General features: G+C 38.9%; 1 protein-coding gene across 4 annotated transcripts in view; it reads right to left on the reverse strand.

The window, feature by feature from the left end:
* Positions 1–23790, reverse strand: part of LOC147170284 (uncharacterized) — a 70889-nt gene that overhangs the window by 14496 nt on the left and 32603 nt on the right. For all 4 annotated transcript variants that reach the window (XM_086081984.1, XM_086081985.1, XM_086081986.1 and 1 more), the window contains exons 6-9: positions 23311–23517; positions 21698–21853; positions 8260–8372; positions 7844–8146 (exon numbers count right to left, since the gene is read on the reverse strand). In XM_086081984.1, the coding sequence (XP_085938110.1) occupies positions 7844–8146; positions 8260–8372; positions 21698–21853; positions 23311–23517 (779 nt within the window). The remainder of the gene's footprint in view (positions 1–7843; positions 8147–8259; positions 8373–21697; positions 21854–23310; positions 23518–23790) is intronic.

A 23790-nucleotide genomic window follows, 5' to 3' on the forward strand; every position in this document is an offset into this window, starting at 1 on the left:
ACGGAATTCATGGACACTTTTTTTTTTTTTTTATCTCACACTAACAAATTAAAGAGGGATGGCGGGCGGGAGCCACATTCCTCCACTAGACTAACAGTAACACCCTCCACCCTCACATCTCCTTTCCACCATCAATAACCCAGATGGGAGCAAACACACTAAACAGGCATTTTATTGCTCGGACTTTGACAGATAAGGAGATTATTTTCCTCAGAGACACGGACGTATACTGGAACAGGTGTTCTGTCCTGCTTACGTGCTCTGTGTGAATATGTACGTACATTTGTTACTACGTTTGTGCCATAGGCCACAGCTGGCTGAATGTATCAGTGTTAAAACAATATTTAGCTCATTCTTTTGTCCTGGCTGGAATAAGTTCTCTAAACTGTTTATACAACTTCTACAAAAAATATGGCTAGTTTGTGTTCCATAAATTTGTAACTCAGTGTCAATATCCACCATTGAAAGTAATTGAAAATACAAGCAAAACAGCATCGAACCAGAAGTTTTGGGACATGCAAAGAGCTGAGAGAAAAATTATCACTTCCGTTCTAACCCATCTATGTAGAAGAAACACCTGTATTGTATTATCAATCATGTATTGTTTAAATAATTTTGTGTGCAAAGGCACCGTTAAATACTGAGGTTACTTGAAGAACAATAAAAGACAAAGTAAAGAAATAAAGTGTCCTTTAAAGTGCAATTACTGTACCCTGGGACAAGCCGTTACGTAAACAACAATTGCGTTAAGCTGTGTGCCTTTTAAAGGAGTGTGGCCTAGTGAACGATAGCAGGAACATGGTCGGTCGGTTAGGCTATGTTCACACTGCTGGTCAAATCAGATTATTTATTTATTTTTGCTCATATGTGACATCTATCAGATGCTTTCATGCAATGTGAACAGTACTATGCATTTCTTTCAAATCCGCGTTTGTTATAGCGTATGTGGATATAAATCAGATACTGTATGTACCAGTATGTGATGCGCCTGCAGTTTGAATGTTTAGGTTGCGCTCATCTGACCTATACGCCATCAAAAGCCAAATATGAGCCCTGCATGGGCAGGGCAGAGCGCTTGGGAGACAATTCACAATCGTACATGGATATGCAAAGTAATTTTGAAGAACTGTGTTGACTTTATATTTGACTTTAATTTCATCCCATTGTAAACCAGAAACATGTGTACAAACAGGCGACAGTGCGTGATTTTTTTTTTGCAAGTTAGGCCACTCATAAATCAAGATATTACTAGACTGCATTGTATAAACTGAAATTCTCTACTTAACGTTCAGATAAAGAGCGCTTAGAGCAACTTACTTGATCCTGCATGTCACTACAAAGAGTTTGAGCTCCTTCCACGTTGCCTGTATGCTTTCTACAACATTTCCAGATGGTTTTGTACGTATGTATGCAAGCTCGTAAAATATTTATTTAAACTCAGCAACTGTATCACACTTTCTTGCAAGTCTGAACAAAATCAAAACAATATTGTCATGTTCTTACATGACAATGGATAAGAAATGCTTTGACTGTTCAATTACACAACACCAGCATTTTAGAGCCTGGATATCTTATTAAAAATAATAAGAATAAAAATGAATAAATATGCATCCAAAGTTGGCTAGAAACAAAACACTGCAAAATCCAGCATCTTACATTGTATACTATGAGATCCAAACATATCCTGGACTTTTAAAGGTGCAAATTATGCCATTTCAAGACTAAATAAAAAAGGAGTGTGTTTCTCCCAGCAATGAAAATGGGGATTATTTCAAAAGTCTGGAATTTCACAAAAGAGAAACACTGCACTGTTTGATATACTCTGTACAGGCCATATCTGTTGTGGTTTCAGTTATTGTTATTAGCAGCTGGGTGGGGACTGAAAAAGAGCCTCTCCCTGTTCCTCAGTGTCCTTACCAACAGGATCTACTCTTACCCACTCATACAAACAACACTACCTACAACAGTTGTTGACTGATAATTTAATTATAGGAGGCAGGTGCTTCGGTAATATACAGCAGAAACGGAACAATGGGCTATAGTTAACATTCTATATCATATAATCCCCTTTATAATAAGTAGAAACTACTTGATACATCTGTGACTACAACTCACTTTCAGTTTGATATAATACGAGTGTTAATTTCGTCAACGAAAACTAAACAAAAATAATTTTGTCAGGACACATTTTTCACTGGACTAAAACCCTCATTAATAAACAATAACTGGGACTAAAACGGCATGCATTTTCGTCAACTAATGAAGACGAAACAAAAGTGTACGTCATTTAATAAAAACTGGACTAAAATCTCCGGACATTTTAGTTTGTGAAAAAAAATGAGACTAAATTGATATGATTTTGTAAAATTGTCTCTGCTAATCTGTCATGTGACACACGGTGACACACACCCTTTCAAATCTGCAGCTAGCGAGTGCAACATGCACAAACACTTGGGACAGACAGGAGTTGGATTCACGGTGAATCCGGTAAATCATAGTTATTATAACGTAACATTAATCCAACTGCTTCCTGTTCCACTTGACGTTTCTTTAGACCCTTTTCCAGCCCACGTCATCAACTACATCATCAAAGGTTACACACGCAGCATTGACTCAAAGATATACACGTGTGGCTGTGGCGAAACATCTTCATCCCACAAGGATTAGAATATTGCTTTCTATCTGACATAAGGTTTTTTTAAGTTAAATTTTCACAATTGTTTATAGTCGGCGTGTGTGCATGTAAACACACTTTGCCGTCCTTTCTGCTCGAGGAAAGGGGTCTATATATAGACCCCTTTCTAAAAACTGAAATCTTAAGTAAGATATAATTTCTTAAATTTAATGTAAATTTGCTTATTTTGCTTTGACAAGTTTTTTTTTTTTTTTACTTAAAATGTAATTATCAGACAAGATCATTGTGCTTATTTGATCAAGCAGTCTTGGCATTGAGCGTTAACAGCCAGTTTTACGTACTGGGAGGCTTAAAACAAGCGTTTTCCACATTTTAAGATAAATAACCAACATCAAAGGCCCTGAACTGGGGTTTCATAAATTTAATGTTCTTATTTTTAAGATTTTGCATAATCTAGCAATAAGATAAATGGAAAAAATACAAGTATGAAAACAATCAAAAGTGGTTTGTTTCGTTATATTTACTAAGCTAATTTTTTGTCGTTCCAGTGCCAGCTCAGTGTCTACCCCTCAGACTTGGAGGTTGTGGGTTCAATCCCTGGCTGCGTCATACCATAGACAATAAAAATGGAACCTGTACCTTCCTGCTTGACACTCAAGCTAAATTATCCAAGTGTAAAAACTAAATACTTACGTATTTTAAGAAAATAGTTCTATTTATTACAGCTTGAAAAAAGTCAACGTTACTTGTTTTTAGTCTAAAAATACTATTTTCAAGACCGCTGTGGTTGATATGGGCCTAGTATTACTTTCTTATTTTTTTTAAATCTTACAGATAAATTTAAGTGAAATGTTCTTGTTCTGTGGCAGATAGTTTTGCTTATTTGAAGTAATTTTCTTATTTTACTATATTTTTCCCCCTGAAATTTTCTACTGTCCTTTTTGCAGTTTAGACAGCATACTATAATTCACAGTTGAGAATAAAATGAATGAACAAATACTTTTTTTTTTTTAAATACAAAATTATGACATTTATATTTATAATCAATTATATTTTTATATCTTATTAGTAAACAAACATTGAAACCACCATGATACATAATGTGGTGTTACGCAAACTAATATTATAGTTGGGTGGGGGAGTTTTAGGTAGCGAGCATGTTCAAATCTATTTAAGTGATCAAATGTTCTGTAATTTGCAATTAGTTTGATTAATGTAGGCAAGCCCCCTATCACCCACCCCACCCCGCCAATACAAACAAAGCATTGGTTGCATAGTCCTTTAGGCACCCACAGTCCAGAACTTGTTCAATTTAAAATGTATTATTTGTATTTATTTATTTTTATTAATCTCATTCAATAAATTGTCAAATAGTGCATCACAAATACAATAAAATAGTACATTTAAAAACAGTATGACAATACAGGTTTCTTTTTTTGAACTAAATATAAGTACAACTAAACAAGTAGCGGCATGGCTCAGTGGTGGAATGGCCGTCTACCAACCATGAGGCTGTGGGTTCAATCCTCATCCCTTGTGACAATGTTGAAGTGTCCTTGAGCAAGACATTGAGCCCCGATTTGCTCCTAATGGATCTGGCATGGCAGCAGCCGATCACTGGTGTGTGAATGGGTCAATGTCAAGCATTGTCAAGCGCTTTGGGCACCACATGGTGCTGTAGATAAAGAGCTATACAGAGCAGCCCATTTACCAAGTAAGATTTATTATTTTCTTATTAAAATAAATTATTATATCTGTTTTTTATATAATAAAATGTTGTGTTTTAGAAATAGGATGATTCATATAATTTGTAAATCAGATTACTTACTGTAAATGAAAATCTTAGACATTTAAAAAATACATTAACTCATTTGCTCCCAAAAACGTATAAATACATTCTATTTTAAATATTACCATGCTCTCAAAGACGTATTTATACTTTTTTTGTTTTTTTATGTTTTTTTTTATGCTAGAGCATAGGTGTCAAACTCCGGTCCTGGAGGGCCATAGTCCTGCAGGTTTTGGATGTTTCCGTTCTCCAACACAGCTGATATATAGCTCATCAGCAAGCTCTGCATAAGCCTGATAACGATCCTGCTGATTGCAATCAGCTTGTGTTGGAAGAGGGAAACCTCCAAAACCTGCAGGACCAGGCCCTCCAGGACCGGAGTTTGACACCTATGTGCTAGAGCAGGGGTGCTCACACTTTTTCAGCATGAGAGCTACTTATAAAATGATCAAGTCAAAATGATATACCTACTACAAAAAATGCAAAACATATATTTATTTATAAATATATTGAGGATTCTTTATATCGCATGAGCCAATATTGCACAACACAACACAATTAACTATGTACATTTTTTGTCATTACCCGAGTTTACTCTGATGACTTGCACTGAATTGAATCAGCCAGGGATGCATAGTCCGGACGGTAACTGCTGACAGCCAGCCTCAAGCACACTTCCAAATGTTCATCAATCATGGTGGAACGGTACTTGGACTTTATGATCTTCATGTGGGAAAAGGCTGACTCACATAAATAAGTGGAGCCGAATAATGCTGTCAAGGAGGTAGCACATTTCCTCATGTTGGGGTACTTTACCTCTGTGAGTAAGTTCCAGAACTGTCCATGAGCTCTGGACTTCAGCTCAATGTCAGCTTGTAGTGTCAAAATCTCATCTTCCACTACAGAAGAGTTCAGGTGAAACAGTGTTGCAATTTTTGATGCGAGTGAATCAACCTCAGCATCTTCCCGAAAAGGATAGCACATGAATGTAGCGACTGGCTCGAGCAAAGAAAAGTCTTGAAAGCGTTTGTCAAACTCTGACAGACATTTGTCAATCTGCTCTGTGTAGCGTGCAGTGTCAAGTTGCACACAGGCCTTCCTTTGCATCTCCAGCTCTGACGCCAGGTTCTGGAAGTTTGCCAAATCATGGCGCTGCAGCTTTGAGGAGAGATGTTGCATCTTTCGTTTGAAAGCATTAACCGAGCTGATCATATTGATCACTGTTTTGTCTTTTCCTTGCAGCTGTAGATTAAGGTCATTCAACATGTTGGTCAGATCGGTTAAAAATGCCAAGTCTAACAGCCACTGACCGTCATTTAGTTGCGTGTATTCTGCATGTCCAGCTTCACGGAAAAACTCCTTAATCTCCGGACAGAGCTCTCGAAATCTTTGCAGGAATTTCCCTCGACTAAGCCATCTCACGTCAGTGTGTAGCAACAACTCAGAGTGGTCGCAGTCAGCATTCTCCAGATGTGCACGGAATAGCCTTCTTTGAAGAGATCTGGCGCGAATAGAACAGGCGATCTTCGTTGCAACATCCATGATCTCTTTCATGTTGAGCATTTTAGCGCATAACGCTTGTTGGTGGATTATGCAATGGTAATTTAGGAAGTCCGGGAAAGCATCGTCCTGCCTGCACTTTGCAATAAATCCATTCAAGCGGCCAACCATTGCGGGTGCTCCATCCGTGGTGATAGACATCAATTTGTACACTGGGAGCTGAGTTTTCACGATAAAGTTTTTAAACGACTGAAATATGTCCTCTCCTCGCGTCTGTTCTTTCATGGGCAGTACTGTTAATAGCTCTTCTTTTGTAGTGATATCACTAAACACCATACGAATGAAAATGCACATCTGGGCTGTGTTACTCACGTCCGTTGATTCGTCCAACTGCAGTGAGAAACACTCGCAATCTCCAATGTCCTTCCAAAGTTGCTGGGTTAAATCCTCAGCCATGGCTTCACAGCGCCGTGTAACTGTGCTTCTTGACAGCTGGAGAGCTTTGATCGAAGATAATATTTCTGCCTTATTTTTAAAGTCTCGGAACAATGAGTCAGCTGCTTCAACGAATGCCTCTTTTACCATCTCTCCGTCTTGGAAGGACTTCTTGTTATTGACGATGATGTGACTCACCCGGAACGATGCTTCGGTGGCGGCTTTCGCTTTTGAAGTTTGTTGCGTGAAAAATGACTGCTGTCCGGACAACTGGGATTTCAGTTCCTTCACTTTTCTCTTTCATAGCTCGCTTTTCGGCGGGAAGTCGGTGTCGTATTTTCCATGAACAGTCCGAAAATGCCGCTCCACATTCCCCTTCTTTGGTATTGCTATGGTAGACTGGCAGATGAGGCAAACGCACTTGGAAAATGTCATCGTGAAAAAAAAGTCCTCCTCCCATTCCGTATGAAAGTTATACGTTTTTTTCTTCTTACTTGGTCCAGCTACCTCACTCATTTTTATACCCTTTCATAGGTTTGAGAGAAAAAACCAAAGGCTGAAAACTGGCCGTAACTCGCTAACAAGCTTGCTAGTTAGTTAGCACTTAGCGCAGTTGTTTGCTCATGCGCAGTGACCTAAGTGTCAGACAAAATTCAGATGTCATCTGACTGGCTGCCCTGTATATCAATCAAAAGACGGGATGGATGATAGGTTGACGTCAATTTTTTTAATGTCACGCGATCTACCAATAATACCTTTGGGATCGACTGGTAGATCGCGATCGACGTATTGAGCACCCCTGTGCTAGAGCATACAGAAGGCTTTGATGGAGCCTCTCAACTGCAAAGAACGGTTGAAGAAATGGTAGTTATTACACAAACGGCCAGCAGGTGGCAGCAGAGCATAGGAGATCAACCAGGGTTATGTTGAAAAAACCCTCAATTACTCTAATTCTAAATAGATTTGTGAATAATGATGAAATTTAGCTATATTCTAATGCTAGTTGCTGCAAAACGGAAACAGATATAAATATACTTTTTTACCTGATGAAAGAAGAGAGTCTAATCTTTCTTTTGGTAGGTTTCATGTATTTATAGCAATAAAACACAATATCCTGTGAGGCCTTGCAAAATCAGTCAAAATCCAGTGAAACAGCCGGGAGCTTGCTTCAGTGAAAATGGCTGGGAGTGAATGAGTTAATGTTTTCCCTTTTATTAAATAACTGCTTTGCCCGTTATAATTAAATAAAAAATAAAATTAAAGTCAGCATTAATGTTATTTTTCAATTTTTTTATTTTATTTGAGATTGTATTGTATATACGCATTTGAACTATTTATTGATTTATTTATTTTTACCTCATCTATCTGACCTGGCCCAAAAGTGACCTTTGACAACGGTTTTCCCACGCTTGGTATACAGGATGGTCCTGTCCTCTCTTTGTTAATCCCAGAAATAAGAATGAAGCATGAGAAATGAAATATACCTGATTGAAGAGATGTTGAATCACCGTAGCGAGAGCCTCCACTTTTTTATTTGCTTGGATGAGCAGTTTGAAAAGCTGACTGGCCTGGTTTTTCTTCTCTGTAAGCTCTTTGCTCTGGTTCGGTTTAGCGGCGATTGCACCAGGCTTGGGTGCACTTTGCAAACATGTTCCATGTTTGGGGCTCAACCGAGAACTTGTTCTTGCTTTGTGTGCGAGCGCAGGGGGTCCCGTGGTTCCTAACCCAGCGGCAGGCACTGAGGAAGCTGCTGTCACTGGCACATTGGCATTCACAACATCTGGGACCTTGCAAAAAATATCACATGCATCTTTTTCAGATTCAAAGATTTGAAGAAGCAAGAGGAAAACAAAACAAAACAGAATGGAACAGAAGGGAAATAATGACTGGAATGGCATACCGACGCTCGTGATGGATTCTGCTGCTTGTTTCCTGCCGCAATTGCTGCAACTGGCGAGCTGCTGCGATTGTTTGCGGCTCTTGCATGGACGTCCCGGGGCTTGTTTTTGTCAACTGCAAAAGAACAACATCCTCTGATTTTGTGGTTGACTGGCACAACATTCAACATGGTGTGAACCCCTTCCCACACCGACACCCACCCACTCACACACACGCACGCACGCACGCACACACACACGCACACACTGAACACTCAGTCAGACCATTACAAAATTACGTCATCAACATAGCAGGGTAACAAAATGAGAGACTAAATGAAAGAAAGAGGCAACCCTTCAACAGAAGGACAACTATATAAAGACAAAGGAGGAAATTAAATCCAAACAACACACACACAAAATTGTCTCATTCATCTGCTGTCATCAGAGAATACGCCCTTCTGACTGTCGAGGCTTAGACAGATGCATCATGGGATTGTGTGGTATTGATGGCAAGAATGTGTGGATGTGTGCGTTTCTGAGTGCTTGTGTGTGAGCTGGACTATGGGTGTGCATTAAGGAGTGCATTACAGAGACAAAAGCAATTAGAGAGCCAGTTTTACGTCTCCGCTTGTGCTCATTTCATATCCCGGTAGTCCATCTCTGCTCTCTGTATTCTCTCTCTAGTTGGCAATTATTTATTGGCTCTTCGGGCTCACCAGGCAAATAATTTATTCCTGACTGGAAATACAGGGTGACACAGAAAAACGGAAAATTTCTAACAATCCAATAAAACCAAGAGTGATGGAAGAAAAATATTTTATTCACAGTAATTGAAAACTAAAAACATGCCATTTAAGAAACAATGTTGGAATTTTTTTTAAATTACGTTCTGTAGATGATATCCTCCTGTACCAATCCATTGAAATCTGCTGTTGAGATTCCTCGCTGCAACATCTCAACTGGGATTCCATCATCGTTTGATTGTTAAATGGCATGTTTTTAAGGTTTCAATCAATATGTATAAAATATTTTTCTATCATCACTTTTGGTTTTATTGGATTGTTAAAAAGTTCCCGTTTTTTGTGTCACCCTGTAATTCTCACTTGAAACAAATAAACCTGAAGAACACCAAGTGTGCCAACATAAGCAACAAAACACGTTGCTGCTCATTGATATCCCTTGCCTTAGCATTTTCTTTTGACCTAAATCCAGGTTTAAAAAATCAACTTGCAAAATGAACATATATTCATCACAGTTCTGAAGAAGTAGAGTGTGCTTAATTTCAAGGACGTATCACTTCTACAGTACGTATGCACCAAACAAAATGTAAAACAAATGCACGAATACAATTCTAATCTGAGATTACCATAATTAGGTGAATACAAATTTCAACAAATTTTGCAAAGCATTCTAAATGGGAAAAATGATGTACATTTGGCCTAATTTATTTCCTAATTGATGGATGGAAATAGGATGTTTCATTTGTTGTGGCTTCTTTTGAGATACTGCCATCTGCTGGCAGAAACAAAATTGTGCAATACAGGTGTGACTATAATTTAACTATAAACATAACACAAACATAAATATACTGGTAATTTAACAATAAACATTACCAAGAACATGTAATAAAAATATTTTTCCTAAATATCACTCAATTGTACACAGCTAACAATTAAATTGTTTCCTATTAAGCTTATTTAAATTTCAAGTATCTTCCAACAAGCAATTTGTTGTAAAAGTTGTTGGCTTATGAATGAATAAGATGTAAACACTGAAGCCATCATAACATGAGGGAAGAAGAACATTATTTAAAAGTGAAAAACTGAAATGACGCAGCCTGTTTTTCCCTTTATAATGTTGGAATGAGGAAATAGCTGGACAATGACATATAGGCAATCACTGGAAATATAAAGTGACCATATGGCCATAAAAAGGAACTGAAGTGACTCATTGATGAAAGCAAAACGTAAACTCACAGTGGTTGTTTAACAAAACAACTTCTTTTTTTCTTTTTTTTTAACTGTGCTCATTAATTCAAGTTTATTAGAACAACAATAGTTTTCTAAATGGCTGGCACATCACTAAACACACACTTTGTATTATTAGTAGTGCATCTAGACAGCAACCATCACTACATGTTATGTGCAAAAAGACTCAAGCTGGAAAGGTTTCACTTTTCTCATTGTCTATCTGGGTGTGTGATGGTGTTGTACCTGGAGTCTGCCAGTCACTGACGCAGAACTGCTGAGCCAAGACTGTGAGAAATGATCATTAGCATGCATTCTAGGGAGTAGTTAATGTTACAATAATCAGCATACAATAAAATGGCTTTCAAAACATAACAGTTACAAATACTATGATTGTTGCAAAATTGGTGGAAATTTGGGCTACTGTACAGTACTAATTAAAAAATTATGTGGTATGTAACAACAAATGTTTTACTTTCAAATTGATACGAAAAACTCGAATGATGTGGATTTGTCGTCAGCCATTTTATGTAGCTGCCCTACAAGTATACTAGTGAGATTAGGGAAAGCATGAGTGGTAAAGGTTAGTTCAGATGGAATAAAAAAAAAAGAGTGGAGAAACACAAGATTTGAGATTTTCTAAAGGCGTTATTCAGATTACCTATTGATCATGAAAGGTTTTGTGGGAACCTTTGCCCGGTTCTATTATCTATAAAACGCTCGGAAACTGTATATTCTCAGTTTAACTATTTACTGGAAGCCAGAAAGATCTTTTCCACAAATGTGGGGCCCTTTTATCTTTGGGGTATATTCTCCCGTGTGCTTATGTCAGAAGCTCCCATCGATTTAAGTGTGTCAATTACACAGCTTCATGGAATGTACGCACACTGGGTGGATCAGAGATCGACATTTAAATGAGAACGTCCCCTGTCAAATGTAGCGCTGCTCGTATTCTTCTAGTAACTTAAGGATCTTTCCTCTTGCACGCTCTAGCGCCTCTTGAAAGTGAAACATCGTATTACACATTTTGATTCAATGAACTGCTTCCATCCTCCGCTGGTGATGGAGACCGCATCACACCAAGCGGCTGCTGACGGGTGGTTTGGAATTTGTCTGAAAGTGCAGATCACAACAATTACAGTCATTCTAATGAGGGAAATTGTGAGTTTGATTTTGAAACATTTGTTTTTATTTGACATATGCATACTTGCCAATTTTGGGTTGTGAAAAATATGGAGATTTAGTTTTTTAATTTACGTATCAGCCCAATGCTGAGATAAGGGAGTGCACACTGCGACCTGCACCGGTTAATATTTATCGACGGGCCTGAAAATGGACCAGCCATTCAGGAAACTGACGAAATTCCCAATGGCCTGTCCGCCCCTGGTGTCAGGTGTCTTGTCGTCTCTTTCATTGTACATCTCTGCTATGTATGAACCAACACTACATGTTCCAGCCCCCTCTAGGGCTGCAGCTATTTTGGTATTCGGACATCCTACTGAAAATTCTATCGAATAATCGGGTATTTGGATACAAATTAAAAAATATAAATTTTTGCTTGTTGAAAGAACAATTATGAATACAGAAGACAAAACACAAATCTCCACTTAATGGATCAACTAACTGGTTTTCGTTACTAGATAAGCAGCTTTTTCCCCCCTTAAATTTAAACTGTGCTTAGCAGCACATTACAAAAACATTTGAGAGATTTTTGACAAATCTCTGCTCTGCTATGAGGCAAAATGACGTCAGAAACACAATTGTGATCTTTTTAGAGCATCTTTGAGTACGCCCGGTTTGTCAACGTGATCAGAACGGCAACTGTGTCAGGCTGTCAGCAACAAAGTGTGCAGAATCATTTATGTCGTTTTAACTGTCTTTAAAAAGTAATCCGATGGCTCTCGTTGTTAGTGCACTAGCATTGTTACCTGCCACGAAACGCTGGCAACAGGCGCCGTGCAATACAATGTCAGCGTAACCACCCTTAATTGGCTATTGAATGTGATTTTAGTACAAAGCTGTGTTGTCGACGTTGGGCACAATATTTTGTGACAACAATACGAACTGCCGTTACGCCACGACACGCTGCCGGGAACAGCTTCAAAATAAAAGCATCACAAGGCATTGATCTCCTTATATTTGGTTTTATTTTGAAGTTGGTCTTGGTTCTCATCGCATTGATGGTGTGTTGCCAGATACTGTGCCAAATATTCTCCACACATTGTAAACTGTTTACTTTAGTGTAAAATCGGTAGATTAGCGGATGAAATGACAGATTGGGAACGATGCGGGAAATAGGCTTGAAATTCGTGAGTTGCCTACCCAAATCCGGAAAGTTGTATAATTCCTAAAAGTTCCAAGCGCTTGCGTGGGTGGCGGCAAGTGTTTCTCGACAACACTAAAAACTATGGCCACCTCACTTGCTTTTCAATTAAAACATCTCCAAATACACAGTATTATAATTAAATTGCCTTTATTATATTTATTAGAGTTAGACTGATATGTTTTTTTCAAGGCCAATACAGATTATTAGTAGTCCAGGAGGCCGATACTGATATTTCAAGCCGATATTCATTTGCAGTAAAAGAGAAAACATTAACGTTAAAATAAAAACAAATAAAAAGTAAAAAACGTTTTATTTTCATTTTAAACATAAATAATTGACAGATTTGTTTAAAAATTATAACAAACATTGCAGAGCGCTTCCAGGGTCGTTAGCATGTGTTAAGCGAAATTAAAAACTAAGCAAGTAAATAGTTCCCTAAAGTTTTCTATTGTAAATAAAGTGTTCCAAAACTTTAACATAATTTCTTAATTTTATTTTCCTTTTTTAATCTTTAAAATAAAAATTGTAGGGAGTTCCCAGTGTCAGCATCCTTTTTTATAAGGTGGAAATTGAAATGAAAAGTCCCCTGTATCTCAGTCAGCAGCAAATGCTTGCAAATGTAGCTAATTTGGGGTTTTCGGCAGGATTCAAAAGATCTTCGCAGTGTTTACGACACAGTAAAAACTATCACGCATGCTCCTTCACAGTAGCCCTGTTAGATGAGCCGCGCATGTCACTGCTGATCAGTGTAACTTCCTGATCCATACGCGAGTCTACTTCACATTTCAAGTGTGAAATATATTCCAATTCCAAATGAATCTCTATGGAATTCACATGTCTCATGAAAACTCCACAATCCGGGATTTGCAGGCATCCAATCTCACATTTCAATGGGTCACACCTCTTTGGTGGCTGCGCGAGTTTTCACCAGTTACACAGGGGTGAGTATGTCAGAAGCCTAGATGGGAGAATCGCTGTACATTCAAAGAGCCTAAGGAAGGCACATAAGAGAGGAGAATATGCCCCTTAATGCAGAAGGTCTATTGTGCGATTTTAAATTTGTCTGGCAAATTGGCACAGTTGTTAAATCCATCTTTTTTTTAATTTATGTTTTATCTTAGGCTGGTGGCTAAAGAAAAACATCTCCTTTCGCAGTAACACTTAGAAACAGTAACATCGCTACAATTGTTACATCTAAACTGATTTACTGTTACGCATTTTATTTTGGAGTCTGCCATTTCTCCCTCAAGTGTCCCCACTTGGTCCAAAATGTTGCTGTCAAGAAAGACAAAGCAAAGAAATAAACTAAAGGAAAGAAATTAAAGGTGAACTCCAAGGTGGAGTACATCAGTGTCAGATCGCATCGTCCGTTACTATTTGAGCCAAAGTGGACTTTACGGTAGATGTCAGAGGAGGACACTAAGTTGAAAGCAATTTTTTTGTTGACAATGATTTTGATTTGCCACAAAAGGTTGACACATCCCTGATGAGTTCATTATTCATAAATAACTCAAAGACAAGCTGTTTTTAGTCATTATGCTAAGTCATTTTGGCTCCAGACACTGCACATTTCGAACTGGATTTTAAATCAGAAGCGCTAAACATCGACGGCCTTAATCTTCCCAGAGAACATCTCCAAAGAGTGGCAAAAATATTGGAACAGGAGTGGAAAAATATTCCAGTCAGTTTAGCCGATACATTCTCTAATGCCCTCATCTTCTGCAGCAGCATTAGAGAAAACTCAACATCAGATTAAAGCTTGCACGACTGGACAGGACTCAACTGAATTACAGCGCAGTGCCTCAGTGTGTGTGTGTGCATGTGTACTGACTAAAGCCTCTAACCTACATTTTAGGGTGAGGAGAAGCAGCAGTGGGGAAGTGGGTCGGTGGAGCTCAGACAGAGAAAAATATAGAAGCCAAACACGTGCAGCTGGGATCTGATGGCTCAAGAGGAATGACTTTAATCACAGCAGCAGCAACATGATGATGATTTAGCTGTACAGTCACAGATTAAGGAAATAATTATCAAGTAAGACTAATAAGCACTAATATCTTTTTTTAATGATTTTTCTTGGTAAACTGAAATAAACAAAATATAGGGATGTACAGTTGTATTACGTAGGCCAAATTGATCCACATCCGATATTCTGTCAAAGATGTGATACACTTGTCGGAAGCTTACATTACTATAAAGATGTGGTCAAAGGTTATATCTGAAACCATGATCCACTGTACACTGACCTTGCAAATGAATAAGGCAATAATGTATAGCCATATACAACAACAGGCATCACAGCCGCGTTAGACGCAAACCTTCCACAATAAATAAAAACCCTTTTAATGGATGAATGAGTGAAAAGCAGATCTAGGTCCTTGGCTAGTTAGCGAACGTGTGTGAGTCACGTGGCTCCTGTCCCTCGAGGCGTGGGTAGCACAGCTAAAAGGAGAACATACTCATAGCTATTCATCACGCCACTGCTGAAGCACTCGTGCAGAAAGCTTATAAAAATGCACACAGACGAATGGTGCAGACGCATGAGTGTAAAGACAAGTGGTGGCCCTATTGTATGTACAGAGCCACAGCGGCTACAGCTAAAACAAGACTGGAGCAACAATAGCTTCCAATGTGGACATGAACAGTCAGAGATGACAGGCACGTGGCTGTTTTGAAGGCAGATTTGAACGAAAGATTAGGACAAACAGAAACTAACACTACAGATATCACAAATATCATCCATCAAATAAAAAAAAGGAGGACATGTACAGTGGATGTAGTCTGAGCTATGTATGTACACTATATGTTGTTCTTTTGTGGAGTGCACCTGCCACTAGCTTGTACTAAATCATTGTTTCACATCAAGACATTCTCCAGGCTGCGTTCAAAACAATATGAGCTTCTATAGGGGCTAACTATTAATCTCCTGTATGTACAAGTATGGTGGATAATAGGGCTGGGTTTAAAGAAATCGAATAATCAATATTGAATCGTTTTTCCTTTTTGAGCCTGATATCGATTCATAAAACCATGAATCGATTATTTGAATATCTCTTTCTTCCCATAAGTTCATAAGAAAATTAAATTTTTAAAGGCTATTACTTGTGCTTACCGTTTTCTTGAAATTTATTGTTCACATAATTTTTAAAGTATTTCTAACATTAATGAAAGACCTGACTTATTGCACTTTAAGACCATTCAGAATCTTTATTTACAATTATTGAATTACTGAACCAGTTACTGCCTCCGCAAAATTTTATTTGGAATTTGTTTGTGCAGTTTTTAATCATGCCCTCGATCTTTAAGAAGAATTGATGTTCCATATTTAACTCATTCACTCCCAACCCGGCTGTTTTGCTGGATTTTGACTGATTTTGCAAAGCCCACAGAATATTGTGTTCCATTGCTATAAAAACATGGAACCTACCCAAAGAAAGATAAGAGTCTCTTCTTTCATCTATCTGTTTCCGTTTTGCCGCAATTAGCATTAGAATATAGCTAAGTTTCATCATTATTCTAAAATCTGTTTAAACAGTGGGGAAAAGAGTTTTTTGCAACATGGCCCTGATTGATCTCTTATACTCTGCTGCCAAGCTGCTGGCTGTTTTTGTAATAACTACCATTGCTTCAAGCGTTCTCTTCAGTTCAGAGGCTGCATCAAAGCCTTTTGTATGCTCTAGCATAAAAAACAAAAAATACTTATAAATACGTTTTGGGGACCATGGCAATATTTAAAATAGAACGTTTTTATCTGATTTTGGGAGCAAATGAGTTAAACAATATTGATTGAATTGAAGCAAATCGAATCGGGAAAGATCGAAATTGAATCTATGAAATCGAATTGATTGAGGAAATTAGAATTGATATCCAGCCCTAGTGGATAAGGGTGAACTAAAGGGATGCTTGAGATTGGTTGACACACATTGCAAAGAGGCATAATGGGGGAACGGATAGGAGAGATTGATGAGCTACAGAGGACATGAACACAAAAAACAATCACAACTTTCTCCAATGGTTTTATCACAATGACAACATAATGGCTGATGGGATGATAAACACGGAGGACAATATCATCTCCAGACCTGCGTGGAAGACCACCGTGTTCTTCCTGTATCCTGACAACAGCTGAAGATTTCGGAAAAGTCCTTTGGCTGTCAGCTTCACGTGGAAGTCAGACAGCGATAGTCTTGGAGACCATAACATCTTCTGTGCTTGTCCTCCAGAGGTGAAAATCCTTTTCAGTTAAATGGAAGACGAAGCGATTTTCCTGCTGCTGGTCAAATTTATCAGCAAAAGGCTCCTCTCACCTGTTTGATTTTGATTTTGTTAGCAGTTGCCCTTGCTGCCTTCTTGTAATCTCCCCGGATGAATTTGTACAAGCACAATGACAAATAAAAAACGTCCCATTTCACATGTGAATGACCTGAATTAAATCATTGCAGAAGAGCACAGGATCGCAGATAAGTCTTTGTTTTGTGTACAAAAAAAACACAGATTAAGAGAATAATGTAAAAATAAAATGTGGAAATCCATTGAGCTGTCCTTTGCTGAATCCATGTAGAAGCCACAGAGGCATCATTTATTTAAAAAAAACAGCAGCTGGAAATATAGTAGGTGCGCTGAGTGAAGAAGAGAAAATGGCGCCAAACAAGCTGCAGATTTCACAGCTGTGATAGTGAACCACCCGGCGACAAAAGATGGAGACGGGGGGAGACAGAGAGAGAGAGAGAGAGAGAGAGAGAGAGAGAGAGAGAGAGAGAGAGAGAGAGAGAGAGAGAGAGAGAGAGAGAGAGAGAGAGAGCAAACGAGGAAAGGGCAATGTGGGATTGACTAGCTGTGGGAGGGTGAAACGGGAGGGAGGAGAGAAAATCCTCAATACTGCAGATGATTTGTAGTCCGTCTCCGTATCTACACACGCTGGACACAAACAGATCCACCCAACTCTACTTACACTTAGTCACAAAGAGTGGAACGGAAGCTCTTTGACAGAGCAATACAATCATCTACAGTCCATAAAAGCTATTTTGCTGCACTTCTGAAGATACAGAAAGCGGGTACTCGTATAAATATAGACAGAGGAGAATGCTGCATTGAAAGGAGGGGGAGGGGAGGGGAGTTGGTGGGATTTGAATAATCTTCACCCCTCATTTATTCCCTCCCTCCCTCCCTACTTCATCATTCTCTCAGATTTTATGCTTGCTGATTGCTTCTTGCATTGAAAATTAGGTTTAATAATAGATCTGTAATTAATTTTAATCATGGGTATAGGAGTCAAATACTGTTTGAGTACAAAGTCACACAGTAAGAAAAAACATTTATAGAAGATAAGTATAGATTCAGGACGAATCATATGCAGTACTAACAATAAGTGCAGCAGCTCAATGTGCTGTGTTGGCTGCTTAAAGACCTACGATGGACAACCAAAACTGCCAAAATTAAAAATAAACAATTGACTATTTCTCGTTTCGTGGGCGGTGCAGGTAGCAGCCGGAAAGGACAACTTCATGAACGGGGCACGGCAGCCACGGAGGGAGAGGCGGGGTTTGAGTGAACCAAGTGTCACGCTTCCAGGTTAAATATATAGCAACCAAAACAACTCATGTTCCATAAGAGATTGCATCGCAACTGTGCCAAATCAGAAAACAGTAAAGATCTGTTCTCAAAAATAAATCATTAACCTAATTTTAAATAAAGCAGAAAACTACTTAGGAAAAAAAACGTCTTAAAAGGGAAGTCTCCCCCATTTTTTTTTCTATAATGTGTTCTGTGCAGCCCCACTATTCTGAACACAGTATTCTGATTAATAGTGAGTTTGTAGAATATGAATTAAGCAGCAAAATCCATATATACATATATATATATATATATATATATAAACACTAGATTCCTAGAGATACCCGCCCCAGATGGACACAGAGTAGCCATCCATCCATTATCTGAACCGCGTATCCTCACGAGAGCCTATCCCAGCTGTCTTTGGGCAGTAGGCAGGGTACACACTGAACAGGTTGCCACACTCAGAATCACACCTAGGGACAATTCAGAGTGTTCAACTAACCTACCATGCTTGTGGGAGGAAACCGGAGCACCCAGAGAAAATCCACACAGGCACGGGGAGAGCATGCAAACTCCACCCAGGAAGGCCGAAGACTGGATTTGATCTCACGATCTTTACGCTGGGAGGCGGACGTGCTAACCAGTCAACCACCGTGCCACACACAGCATCAAACATCAAAATCTAGTTTTTATGTTTCAGCAACAGCGGAATAAAATTCCTCAAATTTTGTCATTGGTGGCTTTGATATTAGGTCAAAATTTGTGTGGAAATAACAATGACTTGGACAAAAAGGACAGAGGTGGCTAATTGAATTGTGCGCTCATGAAGTCCAAAACAAAAGGAATTTGTGGTAACACGTTGGACTGAAATACCACTAGAGGTGCAATACACAAATTAAGAATGTGTACTGTATTAATTCCTAACTCTACGACTGTTGTCTTTATTGGGGATTGTGTGCATTTTGCAGTTAGCATTTGCATGTGACAAGACTGCCGCCTCAAAACTTTTTGTGAGGCAAAAAATAGTGAGTGCAAAGAGTGCTGTAATTCTTGATTCTTTGGGCATTATTTCCTTTGTATATTAAAGTTATGGTCCAACGCATTTATGTTGCTGTTTGTATGCACAACATTCAAAACTAACGCTCGAGGAAGCCGACTAGGAACAAGCGTGAAACCAGTCCACCAATCAGGAGCGGGGGTTCGCACAGCGATATTTGCATACCGTCGCTGTCAAAAACACTTTTTATTTTATTTTTTCGTTTTTGGGATGTCTACATTCAGTTTCATCCCAAAAACATAAAAATGTAAAAAAACAAAAAAAGACAAAAATGGACATAAGTGTCATAAGCAGCGACGATATGCTAGATATGATAGTAGCTTGCCTCTGCGGCTTGGCTGGAGGGAAAACGTTAAATCTCCGCCCAGAACCATCCCGGACAGGCCAAAACAAATCCGTTGGACTATAACCTTTAAGACACTGGGGAATATAGTATATAAATTGTAAAAGAAATGCATAGCATAAACAAGAAACTGATATGGACTAGTATGGCCTTAAATTAACAGTTTGTAAGTTTTCCAGAAGTATATTTGCATACTTATAAGTGATCTGAATAAAAACATTGAGGTTTTTATCTAAAAAGGGTGCGAGGTATAAGGTAGTCATTTTAAACAACAACAACAACCATATGACTATTCTGGAAAATGAAGGTGCTGATATTTGTGCTGGAATTTTTTATGATGTAAAGACGGCACTTTTCCGCGGCAGCAGCAGCAGCAGCAGGAAAAAAAATCCAATACAAGTACAGTAGACTTAAAAATTAGAGTCCTCTGCATGTCAGAATCAATAAAGTTTGCATGAAATTTTGACAACAGAAAAGCCAAAGAAAGAAACATGACGGCTTTAAAAGCTCACATTGAAAACCACTGTCGCCAGAGGTCTGTTCGATGCTCGAATCAGACGTACGTGCGGGCCTTCTGAAGTTGTGTGAGAGCAGGGCATCATATGGCCGAGCTTCTTAGTGACTTGGAGCTTCCCACAGGCCACACAGATACTTCCAGAGGCGGCCGCAAAGGGGAGGCAGCCAGACACTCTAGCTCAAACCAGAGCCACCACATGGAGGGATGCTGCCAACACAGGTCCACGCTTCACTAACACACAGTGCCATAAATGATTGTTAAGACATTCTAAGGAACTCTGTATCCTTTAGGCCAGGATATTGCATGACTTTTGCAATGATCAAATTAGTTTTCCAGAAGCTCCAAGTTGTTTTTAAACGACACAACATCAAACATGCTAAAATTTCACCATAAACACATAAAACAGCACGCAAAGATGAAATCCAAATCAAATGTGGTTCTGCTTTAAACTGTGCCTGAATGAGTGCGTCCCGGCAGCAGTTAAATAATTACAGAGGGACTGCAGAGGGATAATAATTACGTTTGTATAAACTTCCACTTACATGGAACATTCAGCGTTGTGGTTCAGTTAATGATGATCTCGTATGAACGGACACAAAAAGCAGAAAGTGCGTCATCGCCGCATAATACAGTGAAGACATTTCTTTCAAGCGGCTCCCAATAGAGCACTGGCAGAAATGTCTCAGCTACCTCAAGCATCTTGTTTGGGACCCCAAAACCAATCAGGCTCTTCCGCTGAATAAAAGACACACCCGTTTCATTCAAAATTGTGACAATGAAAAGATTAAGTGCATTAATTAAAACATTTGACCAAAGCTTCCTGTTGTACAAGTTTTTTTTGTGCTTAAAAAACAACAACTATCAAGTGTCAGAATTTACCTTTTTGCAAAAGCCCCGCCCACCCTATGTTAACTCTTCCGACATTTTTCTGGACACATCCAATGTAAAGGAACGTACCAGAGCATGTCAGTGTGTGTTTTTGAATACAAGTGCGATATCTTCTAGATCAAGGCAAAGGGATCTACAATATGCAGTAGAAGGATATATTCATCTGCGCCCGCCTACTGCCCGATGACAGCTAGGTTAGGCTCCAGCACGCCCGCAGATCGGGCGGTTCGGATAGTGGATGGATGGTTATATATTATACAATTTATATATAATATATATTATACAATTTAATAAATGCAAAAAAAGCGGACTTTACAACTATCCAGGTAAACAAGTAAACGCCGTCTCAGTGTGGAAATTGTAATCCCCATAATAATCCTCATTTTTATTCAATGTTCCTGTTCTCTGTAACCAAAGATTGGCTTGATTTTGATTGAGGGAAATCTAGTCTACTCAGCAAAAGTGAAAATATCACAGTACAAAGTAATTTAGAAGCATGTGTGTTTGGTTGAGTTGGCAATGCCCCTGCTGATGTCCCTCTGTTGAGCCCTTAAACAGAATCCACCGTAACTGTTCATATTTGCTGGTGCTGAACAAGTTATCATTATAGTAGCTTAACCTACACATGAACATTCAAGATATTAATATATCAAAATCAACAAACTAGGTTTTCCATGCGCAAAACTGTATAACGCTAGCTATAACGCTAAAGCCAGCCAATCACAGACAGCAGCATACATTCAGCCTGTGGCTGACACTGCAGACATTCCAGCACATATACAAGTACATACAATACGTTGCTCTTACCTGTTCCGTTGAGCCTTGCCGAGGCGCTTCTCTGCAATGGATAATGGGGTGCCTGCTTTGTCAGAACCTGATTGACACTTGAAGATGTCTTGACTGTTTGATTAGCTGTCACTGTCTTGACGGTGTTGTGGTTGTTGACTATGGGGATCTTCAGACCTACAGGGAGGGCACAGAAGACATCAAACCTCATTGCAGGTTATGTCCAAATGCTGGGAGGTAAGGCAGGTCAATTTGAAATAGGGGTGGCAATCTTAGACTGTCTCACGATTAGATTCAATTCAGATTTTTGGGTGTGCGATTCAGAAAGATTTTTGATTCGAAATTATTTGATTGACAGTGATTTGTACTCCAATTTATGTATGTGCAAATAATCATCATGGTCTACTCCAGTCTGACTCGCTAACGCTAATTAGCACGCTACTCGCGACACTTTTATCACTCAAAAGAACGGCTATTCAAACAAAACGCTTCAGGAATGTATACAGAGAAGCATCTTAACCTTACTCACCGGCATATGCTCTTCCTACACTGCAAAAAAAATAAAATAAAACTTATTGTAATAACTTGATTGTGACGTTTTCCTTCTACTCTCTAATATGGCTACAAACGTAACAATGTATCAGAACGCACGAAACCACACTGCCGCTAAGTGGCCAAATCGTGAACAACATGAACAGCGCTCCCAATAAGAGTTCTGTGAATAATGAAACAGATTCATTAACCAGTTTTCTTTTCAATGTTGACACATCCAAGCCAATGTGAACATGTTTAAACAGAAACTCACTCACAATCACTCACTGATGACGTGTTATCGGGTAGCGACAATGAAATTGCCAGCAATTCTGAGCATAATATACTCAATCAAGTACCTTCGAACAATTTAATGATTAAAAAGTCATGCGGGTTGGGGGCACTTGCTGGCAATACCCCAACCGCCTCGCCCCCTAAAACAATACTGGGGACCTCCTGCCTCTTTCCGTGCCAAAAACCTAATATTTTTGATATTTTTAATCTATGTAGGCTACATCTATTTATTTATTATTAAGTAATTAACAGTGAAATAATGTTAAAACACTAATACAAAAAATGACAGCAAAATAAAAAGAAAAACAGTGTGGATTAATTTTGATTGTTGATCAAGTAACACACATTTGATGGCAACACAAAGTGAGTTGACTGCTTTAAAACTTGGCCTAACACTTGGCGCCTCCACGGCAAGAATTCATTGTTTGCTCTGAGAAATGTGTTTTCAGACCAAGGTGTACAATGCTGCATAAAATAAAAGGCTCAGTTGGTCCAACTGGCATTTGATAAAGACTTAACTAGTGATAGACCGATATGTCTTTTTCAATTAGTGCATGGCCACTATCCAGCCTGTTTTCCATGTCTCCCTCCTTCAGCGCAGCTGAATCTAATAATCAGCTCATCAGCAAGCTTTGCAGAAGCCTGACAACGATCCTGATCATGAATCAGGTGTGTTAGTGGAGAGAAACATGGAAAACAGGCTGGATAGTGGCTCTCGAGGACCGAACTTTGCCACCCCTGGATTAGTGTATTAGTTGTTGACAGAAAACTAATAATACCAAACATTTAATCAACACAAGTGAGCCCACCTGAAGCTGTCGTCCGAGACTGCGGTGACAGAGCTTTGCTTCTGATTGCAGGAGACTTCAGAACGTAAGTGCTGTTCAAACTGGTAACAGTGTCACAGGAACTACTGGGACCCAAGGCTTTTCTCCCACTCTGAGTGCCTACGGGAGGACTGCTTCTGCTGGACCTCTCATCTGACCTGGTACCGATACATGAAGATTTTGGAGAAGCTGAAAAATACAGATTGTTTCAATACAGCTTGTTAATGTTGCAAAACATTTGAACTGAAAGACATCTTATTATGGAGACAGATATGAATAAATTCTTGCATTATTATGCAGTAATTCTTACAGCAAATACTTTACACAGCAAAAAAAGGAAAGTGGATGGTGGTAGTGTGCTGAAAGTTCTGGTAAATAGATGGAATTAACAAGAAAACACAGTGGGCCATATTTACGTAGACAGGCGCCCACGCGCTTGGCGTAAAATCAGATACATCCTCA

Source organism: Leptonotus elevatus, chromosome 8 (genome assembly GCF_054856555.1).
Source record: "Leptonotus elevatus isolate MCC_2025b chromosome 8, RoL_Lele_1.0, whole genome shotgun sequence".
NCBI lineage: Eukaryota > Metazoa > Chordata > Actinopteri > Syngnathiformes > Syngnathidae > Leptonotus > Leptonotus elevatus.